We start from the raw sequence: 26,440 nt of genomic DNA, 5'->3' as shown, positions 1-26,440 counted from the left end.
ATTCTGCCACTTGGTCAATCCATCTCGTTGGGGGTCTTCCTCTTTTTCTCTGACCCTCCATCTTACCAAACATGATATCCTTCTCCAGTGACTGTTCCCTCCTGTATAGGGTTCTGAGGCCATAAATCTTTAGAGAAGAAAGCCTCATCTTTCTCTGCAGAGTGGCTGTAGATTCAGGTTGCTGACCTTGTTGAAAGAAGCGCAGCTCATATGGCACTAGGGCTCCTTATATTGTCTTGTCCTGCTTTAAAACTTTTGAAATATTTAACTAATAAATATGCTTTATCCTTCCAACTAATATTGTAAACTCTTTGTGGGAAATGGCTCTATCCTGCCCCTGTTTTCTGTCCCTCACTGTGGGCTCATAATGTGCTCAATTAATATATGAACATGTTCAATCTATGGAATTTAAAAATTCTTCCATTTAAAAAAATGCCCTTGGGTTATGTATTCTGTAAATAGACACTCAATGTTTATAGTGGAAATTGCATGGTGGAGAGCCCAGCAAGTGTAAACACATTCTTTCTACTTCTGCAGACCTGCATTCTACTGGCAAATGACTGCTTAGATTGGGAAATGTGGACGATGCAGCTCCTGGTTCCTTTTTCAAAGCTAAATGCAGATAGATTAGGAAGCTATCAGACGCCAGAGCAGGATCACTTGAAGCTGATAGGACCATATATCAGTTCCACACTGCCAGGAGAACCAAATACCAACTATAGGCTTCTCAGGGAAGCAGGCCCCACAGGAGAGAGCAGATGCAGAGGACCAACAAAAAGCCCAATTTCCTGGGTTTTCCCCTTGTCCTTAATAGCAGAAGCTCATTTGGAGATGGGCAGAGTTTTAAACCTAAGACTTGGGTAAATGTTGACAGGGTAGGGTGAGCAAAGGGGCGCTAGTGCAAACCACAGGAGTTTGCACAAGGGAGTAAAAGTGAGATCGAAATCTATTCTGGCAGTGGTGCTTGGCCGCCAGGGCAGGCGGCTTTGTTTCCATAATGTGACAGCAGAAGCCGAGCCCGCGCGCAAAGAAGATCGTGTGCCTTGGCGGTACCGGTACCTCGTCGTCTCCTTAGCGGCCAGAGCAACACGCTAAACCCGGTTTCAGGTTTCCCAACCCGGGCCTCCCGCTGGGCTGAAAGCACAAAGTAGGGACAGCCTCGCGGCCCAGCAAGCTGGCCCCGCCACGTCCCCCAGTCGGCGCGGGCGGCCCCAAGCTCCCGCCACTTCGCAGCGCAGTCAGCGAAACAATCCTTTTAAAAATAACACCCACGTGCGCTGGTAAACAAGCGCGCGGCTAGCAGGGCCGCGCGCCCCAGGCGAGCCTGTGCGGCGCGCGCCCGCTGTTCTACCGCACGTGTCGGCTGACTCCGCCCGCGCGGCCCGGGCTCAGTCTCCTCCCACTTCGCTGGCCACGGACCGCCCCTCGCTGGACGCTTCGGGGCCCTAGCGCCCCCTGCACTTTCAGGCGCTCTAAGTGGAGTGCTCTCCAACTTTACTTCCCGGGCACCTCTTTTCCACGCGGGACCTGTCGCCCCAGGTCTGCTCCTTCCCCTGTTTTCCCGTTCTCTCACATTTTCCCTACTTCCACCCTCCATCAGCACGCGAAGAACTGGCTGCTGGTTCGCCCTTTATTTTTCTGCTCTCTTCCCTCCCCTTTTGCCTCCCTTAGAATTTTACTCGATTGTTTATTATTTGCTGAGGGGCGGAGGCGGGAGGCGGAGAGGGGCGTCTGGGCTCGGCGACTGCCGGCCGCGGCCAGTCAGCGCGCTACGTGGCTTGACGGGTAAGCGGCGCAGCGAATGGCGGCGCGGCGCAGAGCTCCCGGGTCACGCGCGTGCGGATACAATGACATCATCTGTTTGTACGCGTCGAACTAGCTTGGTGCAGGGGCGGGGCTTCACGTCACTTGAGTGACGGGCCCTGCGCAAAGCCCGGAGCCTGGAGTTGTACCAATGGGAGGACTCCAGAGTACGCTCGATTGGCCCTTTTTGTTTATGGGTTGTGTGGATCCCGCTTCTAATCTCTAAAATAATCTTTGGTTATTTGGAGGCATTGTCTAGAAGAAAAAATGTATTTGTGAACCTAAGTGAATAGACCTTTTGTGTGCATATTGCATGTAGTGCATTCTTAATACACAAATGAGCGATTTGGGCTTGGAACGTAGTTCTAAATCTTGTGAAGATTATTTTTTAAAATCTGAATATATATATATTTAAATGCATAGTACCTGTTTTGACGGTTTAAAAATTAAAGTCAAATTGTTTCTCATTCATTATTGTTCTTTCTTTCAGGAATGGGGAATACTTTAGTTTTCAGGAAATGGGGAATATTTTGGTTTTTTCTTTGAGTTAATTCTCTATTTGTCATGAAATCAACTAAAAGTGAAACACGATTATGGCCTAGAGTCCAAGGTAAGACTCAGTTAAAACCTTTCGGTTCCTGATCAAATCTGAGGGCATCAAGTTGATCGAAGTCCTGTAATACCAACGTCAGCCCTTGCCAGTATTTCCACGCCGAGGTACCTATCTGCAGTCAGCATCTTATCTCTGGTGTTACCTGGTGTCGGGTTCTAATGGGGAACCGGACACCAGGGTGGGCCCAGAGCCAGGCGGATGGCTACGCAGGCTGGGGACCCCTAGTGCCAGTCGTCCTGATCGAGCCAAGGGGACCACTCAACTATCAGGGTTCTCCGTTTACCCCTCCTCTCCTCGCTTTGTTGCTTTTGCTGCTCTGGTGAGGGAGCGAGAGTCCAGCGTGTACTACTGGTGGAGTCCGCCTTGCCCCAGTCCGCAGCGCGCGCCCCAACACCCACGCCCGCAGCCCAGTGGTGTCGGGGTGCGCGCGCGCGTGAGCACCCCCCCCCCCCGCGCGCACACCAACACACCCCGGCCCGCCGCCCCAGCCCTCCCCCTGGGCGGGGATCCGCCCGCCCGCCCGCCGTCAGCTTAGGTTGAGGCTCCCTGCGTGTGTCTATAACTTTGTGTTGCTGCCGCGGCCGCCCTGCTCAGTGGAAAGGAGGAGGAGGAATGTGGAAGGTGGCGACACGCAGGCTGACAGGCGGCTCCTCGGGCGGGCTGCGGCGGTGGCCGGAGCGTCTCCCCCTTGCCGACGCTGCGCGCCCCCTCCTCTCCGCACCCCGAGCCCGCGCGGGATTGTGTGTCCTCCCGCCTCGCCCCTGAAGGGAAGGAACCGAGGTAGGCGCTGGAGCGGTGCATCGGGGCGGTCGCCTTCCCAGTGACTCCGGATCTGCTTCCGAGCTGGGCCAGGCGCTTCCCTTCTCCCTCTCTGTGACTCGGTGTGTGCAACCCCCGCTTCTCTCCCGCTAGTGCTTTTAAAGGACTTGAGTGAAGGGAGAGAAACTGTCAAGATGGCAGCAGCGGGAGCAAGGAGGTGATGAACGGGCTGGTCCGGGTTTTCTCAAAGCCCGGGAGATTTGGCGCTTCCCGACCTGTTGGAAGATTTATGCTCCGATTTGCCTTCTCTTTCCCTTTCCTTGGGGTGTAGAGGGGCGGAGAGCACTACGTTCACGAGAAAATAAAGCACACAAAACCGTGGAGTGGCCGTTCCTACCCGCCTCGACCCATTGCGAGCACCCGCTGAGCTTCTTGTCCCCCCATCTTTCCGTGTTTTTTTTTTTTTTAAAGTGGCAAGGGTTGGCCTGTGCTCGGACCCACGTCCTCTACCCCGCCCTCCCCCGTCTCCCAACCTGCGGGCGAACGGGGAGAAAGGAGCTGCTCGCGCCGTCTTCGGGCTTAGGCCCCTCGGCCGGGTGGAGGGCAGCAAGGCTGGGCAAGGGGAGAAGAGCCAAAGACGCCACAGACTTTGGTTGCGCTGCCGCGGGAGGCACTTAAAGCGGGCCCGAGCGAAACATAAACAAACGCACGCCCGCTCGGGCCGGGGCTCAGACCGCCACTCGGCTGCGCCAGCTCCCGCCGCTGCCTACTTTAAAGGCGCGGCCCGCGGCCCTCCCCCCGCTCCCGCCCCCTCCCACCCCGCCCTCCACCTAGCCCAGGAGGGACCTGCGGCTCTGGCGGCGGGGGGAGGGGGCTGCCCCGAGCGAGCCCGTCGATTCGCTCGCGTCTCTTCCGCGGCCTGGCCAGGGGGCGGTGTCTGCTGCGCCAGGTTCGCGGGACGCACGTCCTCAGGTTCGCCTGCTTTGCTAGGCTGGCGAGGTGCGGTGCGGTGTGGGCAGCGGAGGGCGAGGACTCGCGGAGGACTCGGCTCCGGCCCGGGATAACCAGTTCTCTCTCCTCTCGTGTTTCTTCAGGCGGCGGCGGCAGCAGCAGCAGTAGCAGCTGCGGCGCCCGGGAGCCCGAGCCTTCGCGGCACCCCGTTCCTTTCCAGCCGTACACCGCCCCGGCGAAAGAAGGGAGCGCGGGAGCCCGAGCTGCGGGCGGGCGGCGAAGATGGCAGAGCCACCGGCCTCCCCGACCCCGCACTCGCCGCTGGAAGTGGAGCTGGACCCTGAGTTCGAGCCCCAGAGCCGGCCGCGCTCCTGTACATGGCCCCTGCAGAGGCCGGAGCTTCAGGCGAGCCCGGCTAAACCCTCGGGGGAGGCGGCCGCCGACTCCATGATCCCCGAGGAGGAGGACGATGAAGATGACGAGGACGGCGGCGGTGGGGCCGGCTCGGCCATGGCGATTGGTGGCAGCGGGAGCGGCGCGCTGGCCGCGGGGCTGCTCCTTGAAGACCCAGCCAGGCTGCTGGCTCCCGGAGGGCAGGACCCCGGGTCGGGGCAAACCCCTGCGGCGGGCGCGCTGAGCGGTGGCACGCAGACGCCGTTGCAGCCACAGCAGTCACTGCCACCGCCGCAGCCGGGGGCGGCTGGGGGCTCCGGGCAGCCAAGGAAATGCTCGTCGCGCCGGAACGCTTGGGGGAACCTGTCCTACGCCGACTTGATCACCCGCGCCATCGAGAGCTCCCCGGACAAACGGCTCACCCTGTCACAGATCTACGAGTGGATGGTGCGTTGCGTGCCCTACTTCAAAGATAAGGGCGACAGCAACAGCTCGGCTGGCTGGAAGGTGCGTACCCTCCTCGGGGTTGGGGGCCGGACCCGTAGGGCCTCCTGTTCAGCGCGAGACCAGCCTCAGACTCGCCAGAGCGCGCCTGCGGGCTCCGGGAGAGGGGTTGGCAATGGGAGCCTCCGCTTCGAGGCTTTGGTGGTTGTGTGTGTGACTCTTGGAGGAGGGTATCAGGGGACGGCGGGGGAGGGAGGAAAGGAGGCGCTCGGGGAAGCTTTGGGAATGGCCTGGTGAGGAGAAGGGGACGAGGCATGTCTCCGAGGGAAGGACTGACAGACCGGAGGAGTACATTTGCTGGATTCCGGGACAGCGCAGAGAAGGTAGGTTCGCGCCAACTTGAGAATGGAGTTCGCTGTGCTCCGGACTGCTGCGGCGCAGCGAGTGGTGTGCAGGGACGTGAGAGTGCTTGGAGGTGTGGTTTCCAGTGGGTCCTAGGAGCTTGATGCCTTTCCAAAGACTGCTTGAGAACCTTTAGGTCCAAGTTTCGGATTTGTGGGTGTTAACTCCCACAAGGCACATGGATCCCATTAGAGAATGGGATCCAAATGGTTGTACAAATCTATTCTGACTTGGCTCCCTTTCATTTTTGTCTTGATACCCTTAATCATCAAAGATGTCACCCAGCAAGCCTGCGCTCCAGTTAGCCTCCCAAGTGTTTTGGGCCTTGGAAAGCGCCTACCCTGCCACTAAAGCTCAGAGCGGCTGCACCTGCTGCACTTTAGAGGTCTGGCCGCAGGCGTTGTGTGTGTGCCCAGATGTGGAGGACTCGGCGTGGGGGGTGGGGGCCTGAGCTTCACCTAGGCTGGAGGCAGGGAGGTTTGCTGTCAGGGCTGGGTCATAATGGCTTCTACCTATAAGTGAACCTGAATAGAGACTCTGCTCTTCTTTTCAGCTTCTTGTGGCTCAAGGCACGTGGTTGGGAGAGAGGTGTGGAAAGACCTATGATGTAATGATTTCCTGCAGTTGGGCATGCAAAGAGATTAACTTCTCTGCCCCTGCTGGGCTGCTGATATCCAGCTTCTTTGCCCTTCCTGGGCACCCCCACCCTCCTGGCTCCTTCCTCCAAGATACAAACGTGTCACTATCAGGCAAAAAAGAGAGTCTTGTTGGCGATAGACATCACTTATCTGCCATTTCTATTTGCTGTCTCTCTTCTTTTTTCTTTTTAAATACATTGAAGAGATAGTGCTTCCTCCTCCTGCTCCTTCCTACGTTGTTTTGGGGGAGCCCTTTGCCTTCCTGGGTTACATTAGTTGTCTAAAAACAGTTTAACCTTGGATAAGTGAATTGAAGGAAGATTGTATTGTGAAAGCTAAAGATTACAGTGCACTGAACATTCTGATTGACTTTTAGTAAAAACTTGCAAAGTCCCTAAAGTTTTTGTTTTGTTTTATTTTTAATGGTTAGTGTTGGAGAGGAGTCCTGGTGTGGCGCTTTGGGCTAATGCGTCAGACTTTAAAGTCGTTTAAACTGCAAGGTTGGTGGTTCAAGCTCACCAGCTGCTCCTTGGTAACCCTATTCAAGGTCGCTAAGGGTTGGAATCCACTTGACAGCACTTAACAACAACAAGTGTTGGAGAAGCTGTTTGGATAGGTTAAAAGCTAAATGTGTTTTTTGCTGTATTCCTCATTATCATCCTCATTTTTTAAAAGTCAGGTATTGTTGTTTTACAAAGAAATGCCAATTTCATGATATAAAGACTGTTTACAGAAAGAGTGAAACTTGTTTCCATTTCAAAGCAGTACTGGTGGGGTGGGGTGAGTTTATTTGACCTAAGAAGATGAATGTGGAAGTTGGGAATATTGTTCAAAAATTTCACCCTTGAAACATAGTTCTAAATGTTTTGAATTTGATGCAGGAAATTTGTTAGTTAAAAGTGTAGCTAGCTTTTGACTTTTTAAAAAGTTAGTATAGAAAGTGTTGTCACCTTTGTCTCATGGTTATATTTTTCCTTCCTTGCTTTCTCATCTATCTTTAAAACCTCAGAAAATATTATAAATTGAAATTCTCAGGGCTTAATATGTTTAATGAAGCCCTGGTGTGGCGCTGCAGGATAATGTGCTGGACTGCAAGGTTGGTTTGAAACTGATGGTTGGCAGTTCAAACTCACCAGCCACTCCTCGGAAACCCTGTACAGGGGGGCGCTGTGAGTTGGAACCAACTTGATCATACTTAGCAGCAACACCAACAATATGTTTAATACAAGACATACATATTTGATTATTTATATTTTAACCCTTTCATGACCCACGGAACATATGAGGAGACTTCAAAAAGTTTGTGGAAATATTCCATCATCTTTCATTAAACTTGTAAATTGGATGAAGATTTACAGAGCAGATCAGTTTCCCATTCAAGAAGTCATACACATTTTGTTTCATGTCATTGATTGCAATTTCCACAATGTAGCATCATGGTATCCCACTTCCTCCCTGTGTTGTCTGTTTCCATTCTTTCCTAACCCTCTGAACTTTTGTCCTTGGGTAAATTTCCATATGAAGTCATAGATTATCCTACATAATGTGTACCTCTTTGCTGTTACTGCTCCTCTTACGTTGTTGTTAAGTGCTGTCATGTCGGTTCTGACCCATAGCAACCCATATATGGGGTTTCCTAGGAGCAGCTGGTAAACTTGAACCGTCGACCTTGTGATTCAAACTGACTTTGCAGTCCAGTGCATTAACCCACAGTGCTACACCAGGACTTCACTTCCTTATAGATCTGTCGAATGTTTGACTGAAAATTGAGGCACAGGTTGAGTTCAGTTCCAGACCAGAGGGTGTCATAAGGTCTTGGAGGTTCCTCCAATCTCTGTCCAACTAGTAAGCCTAATCTTTTTTTTTTCATGTTTTTGAATTTTGTTAGACAAATTTTGTTAGACATTTATCTCTTAGGACCTTCTAATGCACTCCTTTTCAGAGCAGTTGGTAGTGATAGCTGAGCACAATGTCATTTTTCTGGTCTCAGTGTCGTACAGGCTGACATATGCTTGACTGTTTCCATGTTTCTTCAAGTTTCTTCTCTCTTCTTTCCTCCAGACAGGGTGGGACCAACAAATAGTTGCTCTTTAGATAGATGCCTGCTCATAAATTTTTAAGACCCCAGTTGCTACTCAACAAAGTTTGTAGAGGATTGTCTTATGGAATGTTAACTCAGGTGTCCTTGGTGTCTCCAGAGACCATGGCCCTGGGCTTGCAGGGCCAGTGTTTCATTCTCCTAAGGTATTTGGTTAGACCCAAGAAGTTTCTGGTTTTGTTTTTTTAAAACTTTATTTTGAATTGGATGAAGATTTACAGAGCAGATCATCAGTTTTACAGTCAACAGATACTACTCACTCCAGCTCCTCTCTGTGATTGCCTCCTCAGTGTACCATCACTTCTTCCACTTCCTCCTTGGGAGTCTTGTTTCTACTCTGTCTTCTTTCCCAGCCCTTCGGAAAGAACTTCCAAAAAGTCTTTGGGTAAATGCTGCCCTTTTGATCTCAATTTGTTGGCAGTTCTATGTTGTACACACCTTGTTTATGGTGTTGTTCCCGTATAGGCCTGTTATTGTTATGAAGTGGTCAAGTCTGTTCCACCTCAGTAGTGCCCCTTGTATAGGGTTTCTGAGGAGAGGCTGGTGGGTTTGAATCGCCAGCCTTGTTGTAGCAGTCCAATGTTTATATCCTCCAGCACCCCACCAAGTCTCCTATTTGGTGGTTGGCTGAAAATTGAGCCACTGGGATGGGTTCAGGTCCAGAGCTGAAAGGGGACCAAAGCTGTAGTCTCAGGGTTCCACCAGTCTGTAGCTGACTAGTAAACCTGGTCTCCTTTATGAATATATGTATTGTGTTCCACATTTCCTCCTGTTCTATCCAGGACCTTCTGATGTGATACCTTTTAAAGCAGTTGATTATGGTAGCTGAGCACCAGGTACTTTTTCTTGTCTCTCACATGAACTTTTTGAAGCCCCTTTCCATAGTGCTCATTTTCTTTCTGCCTCTAAAGTTTACTGGGAAGCTCCTGTCTTACTTTGAGTGTGTGCTGCCATCTGTTGGGAACGTTATAACTGTGTGAATCGGAAGAAATGGACCTCATCCCATGAACCTCAGCATCAGAGACCCCTTGGGACAAATGTGTCCCACTAATTATATCAAAATCCATATTACCGCAAAACGTTTTTCACTTCATTAAAAATGCCTTCCATTACTCAAAACATATGGTTTCCACAAAAAATTCAAAGCAGAAAATAATTCAGTCTTGAAAGGGTTAAAATTTTACACCAATTTGTTTCCTTAATATTGTGGCAACTAATCAATCCTTGAAGACTGTAGAGATATAATTTAGTTCAAGAGTAAGATGACCTTCCTCAAAAGATGCAGCCATGTAGGAACTTTCAAATCTTTGATGATGGAGAAGGCCCTTTGAAACTGGGACTGGTTTCATATTCTGATTATGACTAATAGCCAGTCTTTCTGTGTTTGTGGTTTAGCGGGGGTGAAAGAAGATGGCTAGGGAGAGGTCAAGAGCTAATTGTGGCCCATTTCCATGCATCCAGGTATCAGGAGTTGATTCCTATTGTGATTAGTCATTTTGGAAGCGTGTGTGTGCATTTAAACTACACTACTTTCATTCTGAGTTATGCATTGGTTTTAACTTCTGAAAAGGTGTATAGCTCAAGTGAGCCTCCATCATGTGTGCATATAGGGCACAACACTGGACTGCAAGATCAATTTGAACTGCAAGGTCGGTGGTTCAAAGCCACCCTCTGCTCCTTGGAAACCCTACACAGGCTGACTTTGAGTCAGAGCTGAGACCCAGCAGCAGCAACACCCAGGTCTAAGTCTGACTTCTTTTGTGGCTAATAAGAGTCTTGAATTTCAAGATCTGTAACCAGAATCATCACTCTAAAGCCATACAATGAGACCTAGAAAAGGAGGTTTGGTGATTAGAATTGAGACCAGTGGTTCTCACCACATGTGGAATCACGTGGGAGCTTTTTAAAAAACAAACAATACCTGGTAGAGGTGATTTAATTAGACTAGTGTGATTCAGCATTGGTATTTTGTTTGTTTCTCAAATGATGCCTTTGTACAGCCAATGCTTATTTTATAGGTGAAGAATGTGATTCTTGGAGAAACTAGTGACTTTCCTAAGATGACACAACTAGTTAGTACAGAGGTAATTTGATCTACCAATTCTAGAGGTCTTTGTCCTGTATTACATTATTTCCCTCTGAAAAGTGATCCGTTTTAAAGACCATTTAGTAAGTAACAGGTAATTTTACACAAATAGAGGTTTTCCTGAAAAGCACATCTGCTTCTCTGTCTAAAATCATCTTGGTTATTATTTCACATTGGAAGTGTAGACAAAAATGTTGTTGTTGTTAAGTGCCGTCGAGTTGGTTCCAACTTACAGCAACCCTGTATAGGGTTTCCAAGGAGTGTCTCATGAGTTTGAACTGCTGACCTTGTGGTTCAATCTGACCTTAAGGTCCAGTGCTTTATCCCACAACATCACACCAGGACTTAAGGGGCTTAAAAAAAAATCATAGAGTAATGGAATTAAAAGATAATGGAATTTTCCACAAACCTTTTGAAGCCCCCTCATACTGATGAAGTCTGAGTATATCGTATTTGGATAGCTGTCCAGAGCTTGCCAGCATAGGTGCTTAGGAACTATGACAAGAAAGATAGCATTTTAACAGAATCCTGCTTAACTTACATTTGTCATATGAGTAGTGGCTCAGTGGTTAAGGCTCTCGGCTGATAATTGAAAGGTTGACAGCTCAAATTTGCCAGTCCTCCACAGGAGAAAAATGTAGCAGTCTGCATCTGTAAAGATTGCATCCTTGGAAACCCTATGGGACAGTTCTACTTTGTCCTGTAGGGTTGCTATGAGTGGGAATTGAGTTGTGGGCAGTGGGATTTTTCAGTTGCTCCAGTGTGTATTGTGCTGAAGGGTGATGGTTATCTCACAGGCTCCCTTACCTCAGGCACTGAAGTAGAAATCAATAATCAGATGTGGTTAAAAGGGAGAAATGTTACATTTCCTTTCATTCAGATTAAGCTGACTTGCACGGCACCTATCATTGGACTGGTTCCTCCTGTCTCTTGAAGACTGCTGGGACTCTATAGAGTTTGCCTGAATGAGACCTGTTTATCAGTCCTTCCCTGCTCATACCTGCATTTTCCAGGCGTGAAGGCAGGAGCACATGAAGTAGCCCCGAATTTCTGTTGTGGTTCCCACTGTTTGGTAGGTACGGTGTCGTGCTTGCTGCAGCAGCAGAGGGTGATTATTTTAAGAGACTGAGTCTTCCTTCACATGAGCACGTGTACCCTTATGGCTTCTTCTCAAGATAGAAGGAGATGAGAAGCTGACCTGTCACTTAATGCTTATTTAAGTCTTTGCAGTTCCTATGTTGATTAATGCTGCATCCAGTTCCTTTCAAAATACTGTATAATGAAAAATGGAACTCCAGCCTTTACAACTGTTTTAAACAAAGCAACAAAGTCATAATCATGCCATGTTAACTAGTAATTATGAGTGGCCTCAGTTACATTTTGGGGTAATTGACTGAAGGGCCAGTTGTGATAAGCCTAGTCTAAAGAAGCTGCCTTTTGCTTGGCCTGCGTTGCTAAAATGCTGTTTTGTAATTTCCTTTGGCAGTGCTGTCGTCGTCAGTGATTCTCAACTAATATACTTCCTCTTCCTACAGCAGCAGTGGACAGGGGGATTGTTTTTCCTCTTTCAAAGCTGTGTCATCGACCTATGAAATGAAGACATTGGCCCTTTTTAGACTTTGATCTCTGAGCCCCATGTAGCTTAGGCTCTTTAAGAATGAAGCTAAGTATTTGTTTTGATATGTTTATCTCCTTCATAGAACATGAAATGAAACTACAGCACACTTATTTTTAGGAGGTCTTAGGAGAGTTCTATTTTAAGAAAATGATACCATAGAAGAATATCTTATAGTGAAACTTTTTAATACTCTGCTTACTTAAAAACCTGAAAGTTATTTTATTTTATTTTTTTCATTTGGAAAATTAATGAAGAGGCCTTGTCCTACTACAAAGTTATTTACTTGGTCTGGAAAAAAGTGTAGCCAGTTGCATTCATCCAGACATTTTGATGAAAATATAAAGATAAGACTGTTTGAGCCTGAGCATGCTGGTTGGGTTCCACACATACTCCTTGCTGATGCTTTAGATTGCAGATTTCCAGAGCTGGAGAGGATATGGAATTTATTTTGTTTTCATACTCACTCATATTGCCTGTAGGGAACAGGCTTGATGTGATTTTGGATTCCTATTTCCCTCCTCACCTTTTTCTGCATTTAGGAGTCTCCTAGAACCATCTTGGATTTTGTTATTGTAGAAGGTGCTGGGAATCATACAGTAAGTGAGTAAACAGTCAGCAAGAGACAACTCTTCTTACCCATTTGTATCACATGCTGTTTCATTTGGCAAGTCTTTATGAAGGCATACTATGTGTAGGGCATTCTGCTGGATCTAGAGGTATAGTGTAACTCAAGGCAGAGGAGGTTCCAGTTCACAGGAGTGCACGTTCTAACGAGGAAGGATAAAAAGTAAACATGGAAAACTCTGTGCTTTGTGAACTTGTCATTGTTGCCCTGTCTTTTTTCACATCTGTACTTCTGCTTCCCTCAATGTTTCAGCTTTCTGCAGAGAAGTTACTGGCAAATGGCAAGCTTGGCATTGACCGCTGCCATGGAGATTATTTTGCAGAAGATTATGTCCAACAGCTTGCTTTGGACATGCAAGGTCACTGTAACTTGGCTCCAGTTGTTTGGGTCTGTTTGGGAAGCTAGACTTAAGCACACCTGTGGCTCTGGACAGATGTAGGAACCCCAGAATGCCTCCTTGTGGAGTGGGTGTGGAGCCTTGATATATGGCTGAGTCATCTGCATTGCTTCCCTAAAATTCAGAGCTGAAAGAGATCTGAAGGGTCATGTAAGGACTTCATTTTGCAGGTGAGGAAACAGGTCAGAAATGAGTGACTGGCTCAGGGTTCCACAGCTAGCATAGGTAGAGTTAAGACTCAAGTCTGAGCCCAGGGTGCCTCTGTTCTTGTATCTGCTGTTAACCATTGTGGTTTCACAGCTGTTTGAGTCAGCATTGTTCACCTCAGTTTCTGCAAGCTCTTGCTTCATCTGCTCTCCTGTGCTTCACTCTCCACCCCCTCACCCCCACTCTTCCCTTAAAGAAGCCTCCTCTCTCCACCTCACCCTACCCTACCTGCCCTGTGACTCTGCCTTTTTCTTTTGTCATTTTTCCATGACTTGTGTATTCCTAAGTACAGTGTAAGAGCCTTGAAAAAAAAGGAATGTGTCTATCAGACAAGCAGGCTCATCTAATGCATGGAGCTGCCTTTTAGATGGCCTTGTTCATAGGAAAGGGGGTGATGGGACTGAGGAATGTGGTGATGTCATGTGTGCAGTCTTTGGAGTACTTGCAGCCCTGAAGGTGGTGATAGAAGTCTGCCTTAGACTTCGTATCCTTGACGTTGAGATGATGTAGTGTAAATGTGAAATGATGGACTGCTGTTGATGGGCTTACCTGTGGAGTGTCAGGTTTCCCAGTTTGAAGTCCTGAAAACTTCACAAGTACCAGTCACTACGCACTCGAGAAACAGAAATCTGATCTTGGGAATCACATTTCACTAAGAGAATGCTGAAGTCAAGCTTGCCCTGTGTATGTGTGCCCGCTCCCTGCAGCCCCAGTATGCACAGTATTAACGAGCTAGAAGGATTCACCACAGAATCATGCAGGTCAAAGTTTTCTTGCTCACTTTTTAGAAGAGCAAAGGTGCTGTGTAAAAAATAAGTTTTCTGTAATGTTCTGCATTTTGCAGCATATGTGTTTGAAGTTCTATATCTGTGCATTGGGCAATGAAATCATATTCACACACGAAGAAAGAAGAGACAACAAGCAGTCTTTGAGATGGACCATTTCAGGCCAGTCCCCAGCTTTTCTGAGTTACAATTTTCTAATTAAGTGGCTCAGCAAGTGATTATATTAAGAAGATTCCCCAGTTCTGAGTCAGTGACCTCAACTCAATTTCTAACCATTTTATTGTTTTTAATTGTATAAAATGTATATGTATAATAAAACATTTGCCATTTTAACTTTTTTGTGTATGTTTCAGTGACTTAATTACATCGACAGTGTTGTGCCACCATCACTATTATCCATTGCCATCCTTTCCAAATGTTTTTCATTTCCCCATGTAGAAACGCAGTACCCCTTCAGTAATAGGCCCCCGTTTTCACTCTTCCGTTAGCCCCTGGAAACCACTAACAAACTTTGTATCTGTGCAGTTGCCTCTTCTAGAGATTCCTTATAAGTAGGCTCATACATGTTTGTCCTCTTGTGTCTGACCTCACTCACATGAATGTTTTTAAGGTCATCCAGGTTGTCAACATGTATCAAGACTTCATTTCTCTTTATGACCGAGCAATATCCTATTGTACAAGGAGATACTACATTTTGTTTATACTTTTATCTGCTGGTGAACACTTAGGATTGTTTCCACCTTTTCAATATTATAAATAGTGCTGCAATGAACACTGATGTTTAAGTCTCTGCATTTCAATTTGTTTGACCGTTGTATACTTAGGAATGGAATCACTGGGTAATCTGTTAATTCTTTCTTTAACTTTGGAAGGAACCTTCAAACTTTCTCACAGTGGTTGCACCAGTTTACATTCCCACCAACAATGGATGAAGGGTCCAATTCCTCTATATCTTTGCCAATCAGAGGGGGCTTCAAAAAAGTTCATGGAAAAATGGAAAGAAAAGATCATGGAATTTTTCCAGAAACTTTTTGGAGCTACCCATATACTTGTTTTCAGTTTTCCTAATGATAGTCATACTAAAGAGAGTGAGGAGCCTTGGTGGCACTGTAGGGTAAGCACTATACTGCTAAACACAGGGTTGGCAGTTCAAACCCACCAGCAGCTCTGCGGGACAGTGTAGAGACTTTCTACTTTGTAAAGATGTACCATCTTGGAAACCCTATCAGAGTCTCTATGAGTTAGAATGGACTTGATGGCAGTGCAGGTAAGGACTAATGGCTTTGCAAAATGTCTTGGTTATTATGGACCCCTTGCAGTTCTGTGTGAATTTGAGGATTGGCTCTTCCATTTCTGCAAAGAATGTTGGTAGAATAAACCATTTTATTCTTGGTCATACAACTTTAATTTCCCAGTATCTCAGTTTTCCTGAATCAGAAAAATATGTACAAAATGTATCCACAGGCTACTGTGATGAATCACTCCATTCTAGTAGAACGCAGATATATGATTGGAATGTGTATCAAGTGAAATGAAAAAACCAACTCGAGTTTAAACATTTTTGTTTGTATGTTTTTTTTTTTTAGGTTTTAATCTTGAGGCCTTTTCTGTAATGTGCTGCTGCTGCTGTTAAGTGCTGTGGAGTTGGTTCCAACTCCTAGTGGCCCAGTGTAAGGTTCCTAAGTAGTGGCTGGGTTGGAGCTGCTGACCTTCTGATTAGCAGTGCAGTACTTATCCTTCATCATCACACCTGCAGTGTGTTAGTTACTTTATTATGGGATAACAGTAAGAAAGTGAAATCCCTCAACTTTTCTGATGGATTGTGGTCTTTCTAGTAATTCCACTCCTGGGCTGATAAACCCAAAACCCCACCCAATCCACTGCTGTTGAGTCAAATTTCAACCCATTAGCAACACTACAGGACAGAGTAGATGTGCCCTATAGGGTTTCCAAGGCTACACATTTTTATGGAAGCAGAGTGCCACATCTTCCTCCCAGGGCGCAGCTTGTGAATTTGAATCCCCAATCTCTTGGTTAGCATCCAAGTGCTTTAACAACTCTGTCTCCAGGGCTCCTTCCCTGGGATAGGTCATGGCTTATGGTGAAGATGCCAGGCTATCTTTTGGGAACTCATCATGCCAGGGCATGATGACTGTGAGTGAAGGACCATGGTCCCAGAGCAGGGAGGTCATCCCAGAGAAGGGGGAAAGCATGTGGCACATAATCGGGGGCAAGAAGTGACTCTGTTCCTCAAACAAACAAAATGCATTAGCTTTGCTCTGGAGTGGACTTTATAATAAATCCAATAGAGGTGCATTTGGCGGTTCTCAGTAAGTGTTTTGGAATTTTGTATTTCTTTGAAGGTCTTTGTGGAGGGAGACTGCATCCTCTTTTTCCACGTGTTTAAAAAGTCAGTGAAATGAAATAACTTCTGAAGCTGTTAAGAATTTACTTTAGATTTAAAGCCAGCAGAGGGAGTACATAAGTCTTTAGGCTAATCTCAGGCATTTTTTTTTTTTTATCCAATAAGTAAAATAAAACTGATTAAAAATAAGGAACTCTGATATATAGTGCTTTAATGTAAGCCAGTATCATCATTGTTGTTAGGTGCCATCAAGTCAGTACCAACTCATATAATGACCTTATGCACAGTAGAACAAAACACTGTCCGATCCTGGGCCAACCTCACTATTGTTGCCACGCTTCAGTCCATTGATGCTGCCACTTTGCCATTTCATCTCACTGGGGGTCTTCCTCTTTTTCTCTGACCCTCAACCTTACCAAACATAATATCCTTCCCCAGCGACTGGTCCCTTCTGACAATATGTCAAATATGAGAAACGAAGTTTGGCCATCCTGGCCTCCAAGGAGCACTCTAGCTGCACTTCTTCGAAGCAACACAGATCTGTTGGTTCTTTTGGCAGCCCATGGCACTTTCAGTATTCTCCTCCAACACATAACTCATTAGAAAAAGGATCACAATTAGAAAAGGATAATTAGGAGGGTTTAGAACCTCAGGTAACTTTCCAAAAGGAAACCTTGGTCTATGGCCCACAGTTGTTGTTAAGTGCCATCGAGTAGGTTCCAGCCCAGAGTGACCCTGTATAGCAGGGAAGGGTAGGGAACATCTGGTCCACAGGCCATGTAAGTTCCAACCATCACATTGTTGTTAAGTGCCTTCATGTTGGTTCCGATTCATAGCAACCCTATATAGGGTTTCTGAAGAGCGGCTGGTGAGTTTGAGCTGCTGACCTTGCAGTTCAAATGAACCTTGCAATCTTAAAGGGCCACACCAGGATTCCATTCCTAAATAGTTAATGGAAAAAACACTTAACTGAAAAAAATGCCTTCCCCTGCCTTTCACCTTATTACTACTTTTCTCCTAAAAATAGATGTGAATGTTCATATATACCTAATACTAAACTTTTACAGACTATGTCAAATGTTTGGATCTGTCAAATGATCTATTTTAGTGCTATTTTAATTAGAACTTCTGATATTTTTCAAGGCTTCACAGTTTCCTATTGGTAAGAGAAAGGCAAAAATGATACTGTTTTAAATAAAAATTTAGTATTCGTAGATCCATCATGATACTATAATTTGTCATCTCCCTGTACTTTTCCCCATGTGGTGGTGTTGGTGGCATATTTTTACTTGGGGGTATCAGTAAGAGAGAAACAGGCAAGGTTGCAAATGGAGAAGAATAAAAAAGCTTAAGTTCTTAGTAAAATACTAATGATCATTTATATAGGCTACTGTCATAGCGTAGTGGTTACGAATCGGACTGTGAACCTTAAGATCAGCAGTTCGAAGCTACCAGCCGCTCCGCAGGTGAAAGATGAGGCTTTCTACTCCCGTAAAGATTTACAGCCTCGGAAACCCTGTACCAGGGTCACTATGAGTCGGAACTGACTCGACGGCACTTAACAACAACAACAATCTTGCAACTTAATTATTTTTCTTCTTCCTGCTGTGAGGGACAGCCATTGTTGTTAAAGTGCCCTCCAGTGGGCTCAAACTCATAATGACCCTATATAGGGTTTCTGAGGAGCAAGTGGTGGGTTTGAACCACCGATGCTGTGGTTAGCAGTCCAGTGCTGATCCTACAGTGCTGTACCAGGATTCCAATGTGAGGAACAGATAGGCATGAATTCTGGATTTCTGAGAACTAGGATTTGTGCTGTATATAACCATGCTTGCCCCTCTTTCCTTTTCTAACAGGGTTTGTCCCAGGCGGTTTTCCTTTCTACCTTACTGAGTTTCTCCTCGACTGGCTTTATGATGCGGGTGGGTGGTGTGACTGTACTTATTGAGTGTGGGCTTGAGGTTTATATGATCAGGTCTGGCTAAAGGTTTTAGTCTAGAATAGTCAGTCTTTGAGGAGAGAGAGGAGTCAAGGATCCTACAGGAAGAATAGTGTTGAAGGAAGATCACCCCCTTCTCTGTCTCTTTGAGAAGGTGGAACTGCTTGTGGTCCATCATCTTCCGTGGTGGTAGTAAGCTAATCCAGCATCTCTCTGAAGGCCCTTCAACTTGTCCTGTGCTTGGTTCAAGACTGTCTTTCACACCCAACGTTTCAGATTCATCCTGTTAAGTCCAAGGAACCAATTACAACCCTGATGAATTGTAAAACAAGGAGTGATAGTCCTCATAACAGCAGCAGCAGAGATTTTTTTCTAGGTCCCTAGCCCTGGTGTGGTGCTGTAGAATAAGCACTGGACTGCAGGGTTGGTTTGAATCACAAGATTGGTGGTTCAAACTCTTCAGCTGCTCCTCAGAAAACCCTGTGAAGTTGGAACTGACTCAATAGCACCAAAAAACAACAACAGTAAGTGTTTAAGAAACCCTGGTAGTGTAATGGGTTACCCTTTGGGCTGCTAACCACTAGGTCACCAACCACTCTGTGGGAGAAAGATGAGGCTTTCTGCTCCTGTAAAGACTTAACAGCCTCAGAAACCCCATATAGGGTCTCTGTGAGTCAGAACGGATTTGTTGGCACATAACAACAACGGAAACAACTTCAATTATGTGCTTGGCTACTAACTGGAAGGTTGGTGTTTTGAACCCACCAGTCTCTCCTGGGAGAAAGATGTGGCAACCTTATTTTGTAAAGATTTACAGCTCCGTGGGGGCAATTCTACTCTATCCTACAGGGTCACCATGATCATTTATATAGGATCATTGGAATTGACTCGACGGTAACACGTTGGGTTTCATGTTAAATAACTTTTAAAGATGCAGCCAATGCGTGAACTTTATGTGGGGAGCAGTGGGAGTGGCTGCTGGCTTGGTGATTCTCATTTCTGTTTGGTCACTGCCTCGTGTGGCCACAGTGTCCTGTGGGTCAGATACACAGTGTACTATCAAGAGAGAAGTCATGGAGTGATAACGTGGTGTGTAGAAATCCTTTGGGTTAGGCTATTATCTCAGAAATTTCTGCCTAAGGAGATGGGAAAAGCCGTGCTTTCATAGGTTTCAGGTGGGAGGATGTGTAGAGCTAGCAATACCAAGAAAAACGGATTTCAGGGGGAAAAAAATTTACAAGACGTTCCTGGCAGAAGTTTGGCTGCCAAATCAGATCTTATAATTAAAGGTATTAAAAATATTTTGTGAGGTGGTTGCCTCTTTGAAATGCAGTTACTTAAGGGCTGAAAGGCAGACTGCCAAGACCAAAACAGAAAAGGCATTGCGTAATGCAAGTTTGCTGGCCAGGTTAAAGTGTTTATCTCTACTGAAGAGCCTGCTGCTTTGTCTTCAAGGTAGAATTATGCATGAGTAGGCCCTAAAATGGTGGTTTTAATTGGCTACAAGAATGTGCCCCAAGATAAAATGTACCTAGCAGAATACTTGTCTGACTACTACCCCATATGGTTTCTGTATTTGTTGTGAAAAATTTGAGAACCTTCATTTCCCTAGTAAAGACAAGTAGGTTGGGCCTGGGTAGTGTCCAGAGGATAGATTGGAACCCTGTGATAAATGTGAAACTAGCAGGATGGTTCTGCCTGATAACTGTAGCCGGGGTGCGGGGCAGGGCAGTGGGGCTGGAATGTAGCCAGGGTGCTGGGAGGGTGATAGGGCTGGAGGCAGTTAAAAAAGACGATGACAGCAGCCATGATGGATTTTTAAAGGTACACCCTGAAATTTAAAGAGAATGTAAAATTACATACAGAAGAGCTAATTAGATGTCACCTTGAAAACTGGTACTTCTTATGAAAGATAAACTTGATTGTTGTCCTTAATTCAGATCATTCAAATCTCAAAAATACTTTTTTCCCCCCTGAAGTGTCCAAACAATTGATTTTAAAAATAATTATTTCTTTCATCATAAAGTATCTAGATCATTGGCCTGGTTCCATATTTGGTATTAAGTTGCACTGAGTGATATGTAAAAGCTCATTCTGTTCACCTCTTCCTTTTTTTTTTTAAGTTAATAAAAAAATGTTTTGTCTTAGGGAGTCTTTACTTTCCAAGTAGTTGTTTTGGGGCCTTCTACTAGCAAGCATTCATTTCTAAATCCAAGTGGTGGTGTTAATTTTTACCCTTTATATATTTGCATTTGGGGCTGTGCTTGGTATCTGTTTTTGGTCAGTTGGTAAGGGATCCTTGGTGGCACTGTAGGATAATCACAGAACTGCTAACTGCAGTGTTGGCTGTTCAAATTCATTATCCACTCCTTGGGAGAAAGATGAGACTTTCTGCTTCCATAAAGACATATAGCCTTGGAAACCCTATACAGGGTCACTATGAGTTACAATTGAATTTGATGGCAGTTGGCTTGATTTGTTTGTTTTAGTTGGTAAGATGAGAAGGGACTTACTTAGCTTTATAACACTCATTTTTGAGTACATTCCCACTAACAGCTTTAACTCACCTATCATGCAAATAAGTAGACTAATACAATTTTAAGCAAGAATAATTTTTATGAAGTAAAAATTAAGGCTCTAAACCTAAGTGTTTTTCTGAATTTCTTTGAAAGAGTAATCATGGTTAGATTTGGTGCATCATCTATATAGCTCTGCAAATCCTGGAATGCCTTTATGAAGATGTGGTGAGCCTGATTGTTTTTAAGTTATCTTGGGGCTGCTACAAGTGTGACCTGATTGTTTTTAAGTTATCTTGGGGCTGCTACAAGTGTGAGTATGTTTCCTTTCACACACTTTCTTGGGTTCTTAAACTCCTGATAGATAACTTCTTAGGTGCACTGGTATACTGTTTCTTGAAATTAGTGGCCTAGATCAGGCCTTCTGTCTTCAACTTTGCCCAATAAAGATTAGTTTACAACCTCCTGTTTGAATAGATGCATGTCCTCTGCTGAACTAAATTATCTAAGTCAGTCCTATTTAGTCTCATCCCTTTCCAAGAAAGATCCTTATTGCAGACTAAAAGGCAAGGTAATCTAGGCCATATTTTAGGCTTTATCACTCAACCTTCAGGTCATTTGCTAAAGTGAAATTCAGCACTTGATTGTGGGTATCATTTACTAGGTGTTCTTTGGGAGGAGAAGAGAGGTTAATTCCAATAGTCTCATAAAATTAGGAAATATTTTGAGCTAATTTGTGGGCAACCAGGACCTGATAAAGTTGTTGTTGTTGTTGTTAAGTGCCGTCGAGTCGGTTCCGACCCATAGCGACCCTGTACAGGGTTTCCGAGGGTGTAAATCTTTACGGGAGTAGAAAGCCTCATCTTTCTCCCGCGGAGCGGCTGGTAGTTTCGAACCGCTGACCTTAAGGTTCGCAGCCCGATTCGTAACCACTACGCTACCAGAGTAGCAAGTATAAAATAGGAAAGCTGACCTGTGGTCTTAGGGAAAATTATGAAGTCTTCTAATATGGTTTTAAAATAATTACTATAATGTTTTTATCCAGAATTATAAAATCTTATTTTTAAGATGCAGTTGTATCCACAGTTTGATTTTCTAATTAAATTAATGACTTGCTTTTAACTTTCACTGCAGTGGAAATACATGTGGGTTTTTATCTTTGTGTTTATCTCTGGGCTCCCTATTCATGTGAGTGGAGATCATTTCCACTGAAAGCCATTGCTGGAGTCTGATTGGTGCTGTAGGATAAAGCACTGGGACCGCAAGGTTGGTTTGAACCAAAGGTCGGTGTTCAGACTCACCTGCCACTCCTTGGAAACTCTAGACTGAATCACTATGAGTCGCAATCGACTTCATGGCACTTAACAGCAATAGTAGAGCCATTACTGCCCCCTTCCAGGTATGGCGCTGTGGGATAAAGTACTGGACCACAAGGCTAGTTTGAACCACAAGGTCGGTGGTTCAAACTCTCCAGCCACTCCTTGCAAACCCTGTACAACATCTGCCTTTTGAGTCCTTCCACCATACTGTATTCTTCTAACGACTTTCTTCTAAAGCTTTAAAATTTTTTTTTTTTTTTTAGCTTGTTACCTCAAGCAACTATGCTAGTCAAGCAAGAAGAGAAGACAAGCACTCTCTGATACACTGGTTTTATCAGGTGCATCACATGATTTTCAGCTTTGAAAACCAGTTTGTCGGTGTGGTTACTGAGAGGGTATTTACCAAGTGCTCTAAGAGTTCTTCAATCATTCCCCTTTGCCTTCCTTTTCTCTCGGCTCCTTAAGAAATGTTATTGTTTTTCTGGCACATCATTTCAAAGTTGAACTTTTAGTTGATTTGTTTGCTATTAGTTAAAACTCTTTGCCCCCAGTTCCTAGTTATTAGCTCTTTTGATAGAAATAATACACCATTTTAAAAGAGTTTCCTGGTAAGTTCTTTGGACTGCTTGCTATCAAGCCTTTGCAAGAGAGGGCACTTCTAGCCTTTTTAAAGTTTTCAAGCATGAAAGAGCCAATCATGGGTTGATCCTTAGTTGAATCTCTCAGAGTCTGAGAGCCTTACTTGTTCTCAGCTTTCTACCATTCTTTTCTCTTTCCATTTTTGTCCACTGGACATTGTTTAAAGAGAGGTCTTACAGACGACCCCTTCCCTATCCATCCTATTATCTCTCTGTGACCTTTCTGTTGTACCTGTGGTTTTCAACTGGGCTGCATTTCAGAATCACTAGGGGAGCTTTTTAAAAAAAAAACACACCAGTGTCTAGGTCCTACGTAAATCAGTTAAGTCAGAATCTCTGGGTGTGGGGCATTGTTGTTGTTGTAATGTGCTGTGGAGTCGGTTCCGACTCATAGTGACCCTGTACGGGGTTTCCGAGGCTGTAAATCTTTATGGGAGCAGAAAGCCTCATCTTTCTCCCACGGACGGACCCGCTGGTAGTTTCGAACTGCTGACCCTGAGGTTCACAGCCCGATTCGTAACTACTATGTTACCAGTGCATGGGCATATGTATTTTTTTCAAGCTCTCATGTAGTTATAATATATAACCAGGGGTTGTGAACCTTTGTCTCAGAGAGATTAGATTTGACTGTGGAAGTTACTGACCACTGTAGTTTTGATTTTCAGATCTATTTCTACCCTCTCCCCCCACAGGAGGCTTACAAGGTGGAATTTGCTTTGCTTCTTGAAAACTCCATAAAAAAGGCGTCTGTTGAGTTGGAATCTAAGAGTATGGTTGGCAAGGGCAGCATTACTTAACAAACTATATTTAACTAGTATCTCATTCTCTTCTTTTTCTTTCGTGTAAATGTATGTGATTTTTTAAATGTTTCCTACTTCTTTTTCTAGTCTCCACTGAACCCTAGTTAACATATTTGGAAGTTTTTAGGAATTTGTATGAAGAAATGAAGTCATGCCATAAGATTTGAAAACGGAGACACATAAACTTAACTGTCCCTGTTGTGTGCAACCTAATCTGATATACCAGAGGGTTCCACCACATTCTGATCCTTTATGCTAGTGGTTCTTAAAAGTGTGATCCAAGACCAGAAACATCACCATCACCTGGGAACTTGTTGGAAATGCAGATTCTTGGGGGCCACACAAACATACTGAATCAGAAACTGAACCCAGCAATCTGTGTTTTCACAAACCTTTCAGGTGATTTTGTTTCCGGGTCGAGTTTGAGAACCACTGCTTTAAGTCATTTGTTAAATCTGTGGAATTCCTCTGGTGGTGTTAGATTGAGAGTCAGAAATCAGAATTGCCAGGCCATTTTGGCTTTAGAATCCTGACAAAAGTGAGGAAAAAATGAACAGACATCTCTGGTGGCATCTGTTGAAATGTAATACAGATCTAGCCCATTGAATATTTTAACTTCCTATAGCTCCTAGATCACTTTGTCTACTGGGCAAGGGGACCAACTGCCTTCCTGGATAACAGCGATGAAGGATCCACTTAAATGTACAGAGGAAGCAAATCCTCATTCTAGTGCATGTATTATGTTCAACAGACTTGTGTTTAAGTTGTATTCTTTTGTGATCTTGTCCCCTTACTTATATGTTTGTTTTGGTCTTTTGGAAATGCTCCCAGTTTGAAGACCAGCATCAGACAGGGGAGTAGTCATACTGACTCATCCCCAGACGGACATGGGACATGTGGGAGACAGATAAGATTAAAATGTGCTGGGTGTAATCAGTGTGAGAGGATGAGTGAAAGGGAAAGTGCAGCTTTCATGATGAGGTTGAGATGAGGCAGTAGTGGGGAAATGGCATCTACTCAACTCAGGGCCCTAAAAGTCTCAGGGCCTCCTCCTGGAACCCCGCTTCACCACAAGGTGAAGCCAGGCAAAGATAAAAACGAGTTATTGCTGCCTACCAGTGTCATTGGATTCTGTAGTCCATTAAAGCAAGGACTCATGATCGGCCATATCAACATAGCTGATGGTTTTAGGAATATAAATAGTACAAAGAACAGTGGGTTGGCCAAGACTGAAAGTTCACTTCAGGATCTCTTAGCAGCTGCTTCACAATGTTGCCTGAGATTCATAAATTCTCTTCTATCTGACAGACAAAGGGAAAAAGACAAGATTAGCTTGGATTCCACATTCTATCCTTTGTTAATAGCATACCTTTTCCTACAGGAAGCTTTATCTGTGACAACATGACTTGAGTGCTGCACTTCATACAGGTAGCAATAGGAGTTTTCTTATTAGGGAATGGTTAGAGCTTCTCCCCTGATTAACCAAGGTTCTTGGGGAAGAATCAAGAAGGTAGGTATAAGTGTTCAGAAGATCCATGCCATGATGGGAAAAGCTAGGATTCAGGTGTGTTTGTTGTTATATGCCATGGAGTTGGTTTCGACTCTTAGCAACCCTGTACAGGGTTTCCGAGGTTGTAAATCTTTACGGGAGCAGAAAGTCTCATCTTTCTCCCGCGGAACAGTTGGTAGTTTCAAACTGCTGACCTTGCAGTTCGCAGCCCAATTCGTAACCACTGCACTACTAGAGCTCCTTCAGATGTGGTAGAGAGTCCTAAATATTGGTCCTTTTAACACCGTCCACAATATTCAAAATTGGACCCCAGGAGAATGAGTATTAGGGATTTCAGAGATCAGAAGTCAATCAGATACAGCTGGTGGGAACTCAAGTCACTTGGGACAAGAAGGGACCATTGGCAAGATTGCACTGCTCATAGATGAAATATGTAAACACACGTCCATTGCATTTCCATTTTGGTTTTCCAGAAGGATAGGCCTCTGCTTGCTGTAGGGGTGGTTTGTGAGGATGGGGTCTTGAAAAGATCTGGCATCAAGGATGCATATTTGGAGTAAAGTGCCGTAAGAAATAAACAGGCTCATAGGAAGAAGCCTTCTTGCCAGCAGTACATAAGTATTGGTACTTAGCCCTGAGGGACCCTGAGCTCTTGGCTCCTGTGACTCAGATATGAAAATGATGATGAAAGACATCATCCACTTGATCTTGCTGAAAGTCTAGGAGGCTATAGTAGAGACCTTTGATTCTGAGAAGAAGGCCTCTGTTCTATATGCTACTGAATTGAGAAAAGTTACAGTTGAAAAGCTTTTACTGAAGCGGAAGGGCAAAACATGTTACATCTTCAGTCTGCATGTATATGAATGGGTGCAGTCACAGCCTTAGTTTGTCCATCATTTTCATGGCTGTGACTAAAAGCTACTGCTACTGCTCATTTACTGTGTGCCAGACAATAAATTATGAGCTCTTCCTCTTTAATAGATGAGGAGACTGAGATAGAAAATGGTTAAGTGACTTGCCCAAGGACATGTAGTTAAGTGATAAAGGTGGTATAGCTACATCAATGTCTACCTTGACTAAATGAACTCCAAAATGAATAATTTATTCAAGTTTAAGGATTTGGCTTTTATAATTCTCCCCAAGATCTCACTGCACTGTTCTTTTCTATCGAATTTCTCACTTCAGTTTTAAGGAAGAGACCAGGAGAGTTTGCCTGATTGTCTGTTAGAAATGACAGACCTATTCTCCATGGCTTGTCACAGTTTGAGAGCCCATATAAAGAACAGACTTGAGTGTTGGGTTGTAGACAAGCATTCAGACTGAACACAAAAAGCTTTTAAAACGTGCACTCCTGTGCAGTGTAATTATTCTTAGAGATGGGACTCTCTGAGCTACCTATTTATTTTCTCCAAGCTTCAGAGCAAATGTAAGTGATATCCCAAGAAGGGTGATGCAGTTCATATTTTACAAATTCCCTTCTTTTGGAAGTACATTAAATTTCTCTTTGGCCACTGCTTTCTCACTATATATATAT

General features: G+C 44.9%; 1 protein-coding gene and 1 pseudogene across 1 annotated transcript in view; both read left to right on the top strand.

Annotated features, from left to right (window-relative positions):
• Positions 1-4,239, top strand: part of LOC102812483 — a 59,578-nt pseudogene extending 55,339 nt beyond the window's left edge.
• Positions 3,017-26,440, top strand: part of FOXO3 (forkhead box O3) — a 144,952-nt gene continuing 121,528 nt past the window's right edge. The window contains exons 1-2 of the mRNA XM_006839947.1: positions 3,017-3,196; positions 4,270-5,026. Of these exons, the coding sequence (XP_006840010.1) occupies positions 4,409-5,026 (618 nt within the window). The 5' untranslated portion in view covers positions 3,017-3,196; positions 4,270-4,408. The remainder of the gene's footprint in view (positions 3,197-4,269; positions 5,027-26,440) is intronic.

The sequence above is a fragment of the Chrysochloris asiatica genome, unplaced genomic scaffold (genome assembly GCF_000296735.1).
Source record: "Chrysochloris asiatica unplaced genomic scaffold, ChrAsi1.0 scaffold00027, whole genome shotgun sequence".
NCBI classification, from domain to species: Eukaryota; Metazoa; Chordata; class Mammalia; order Afrosoricida; family Chrysochloridae; genus Chrysochloris; species Chrysochloris asiatica.
The sequence above is the reverse complement of the archived record's forward strand: the minus strand, read 5'-3'. Positions and strand labels throughout refer to the sequence as shown.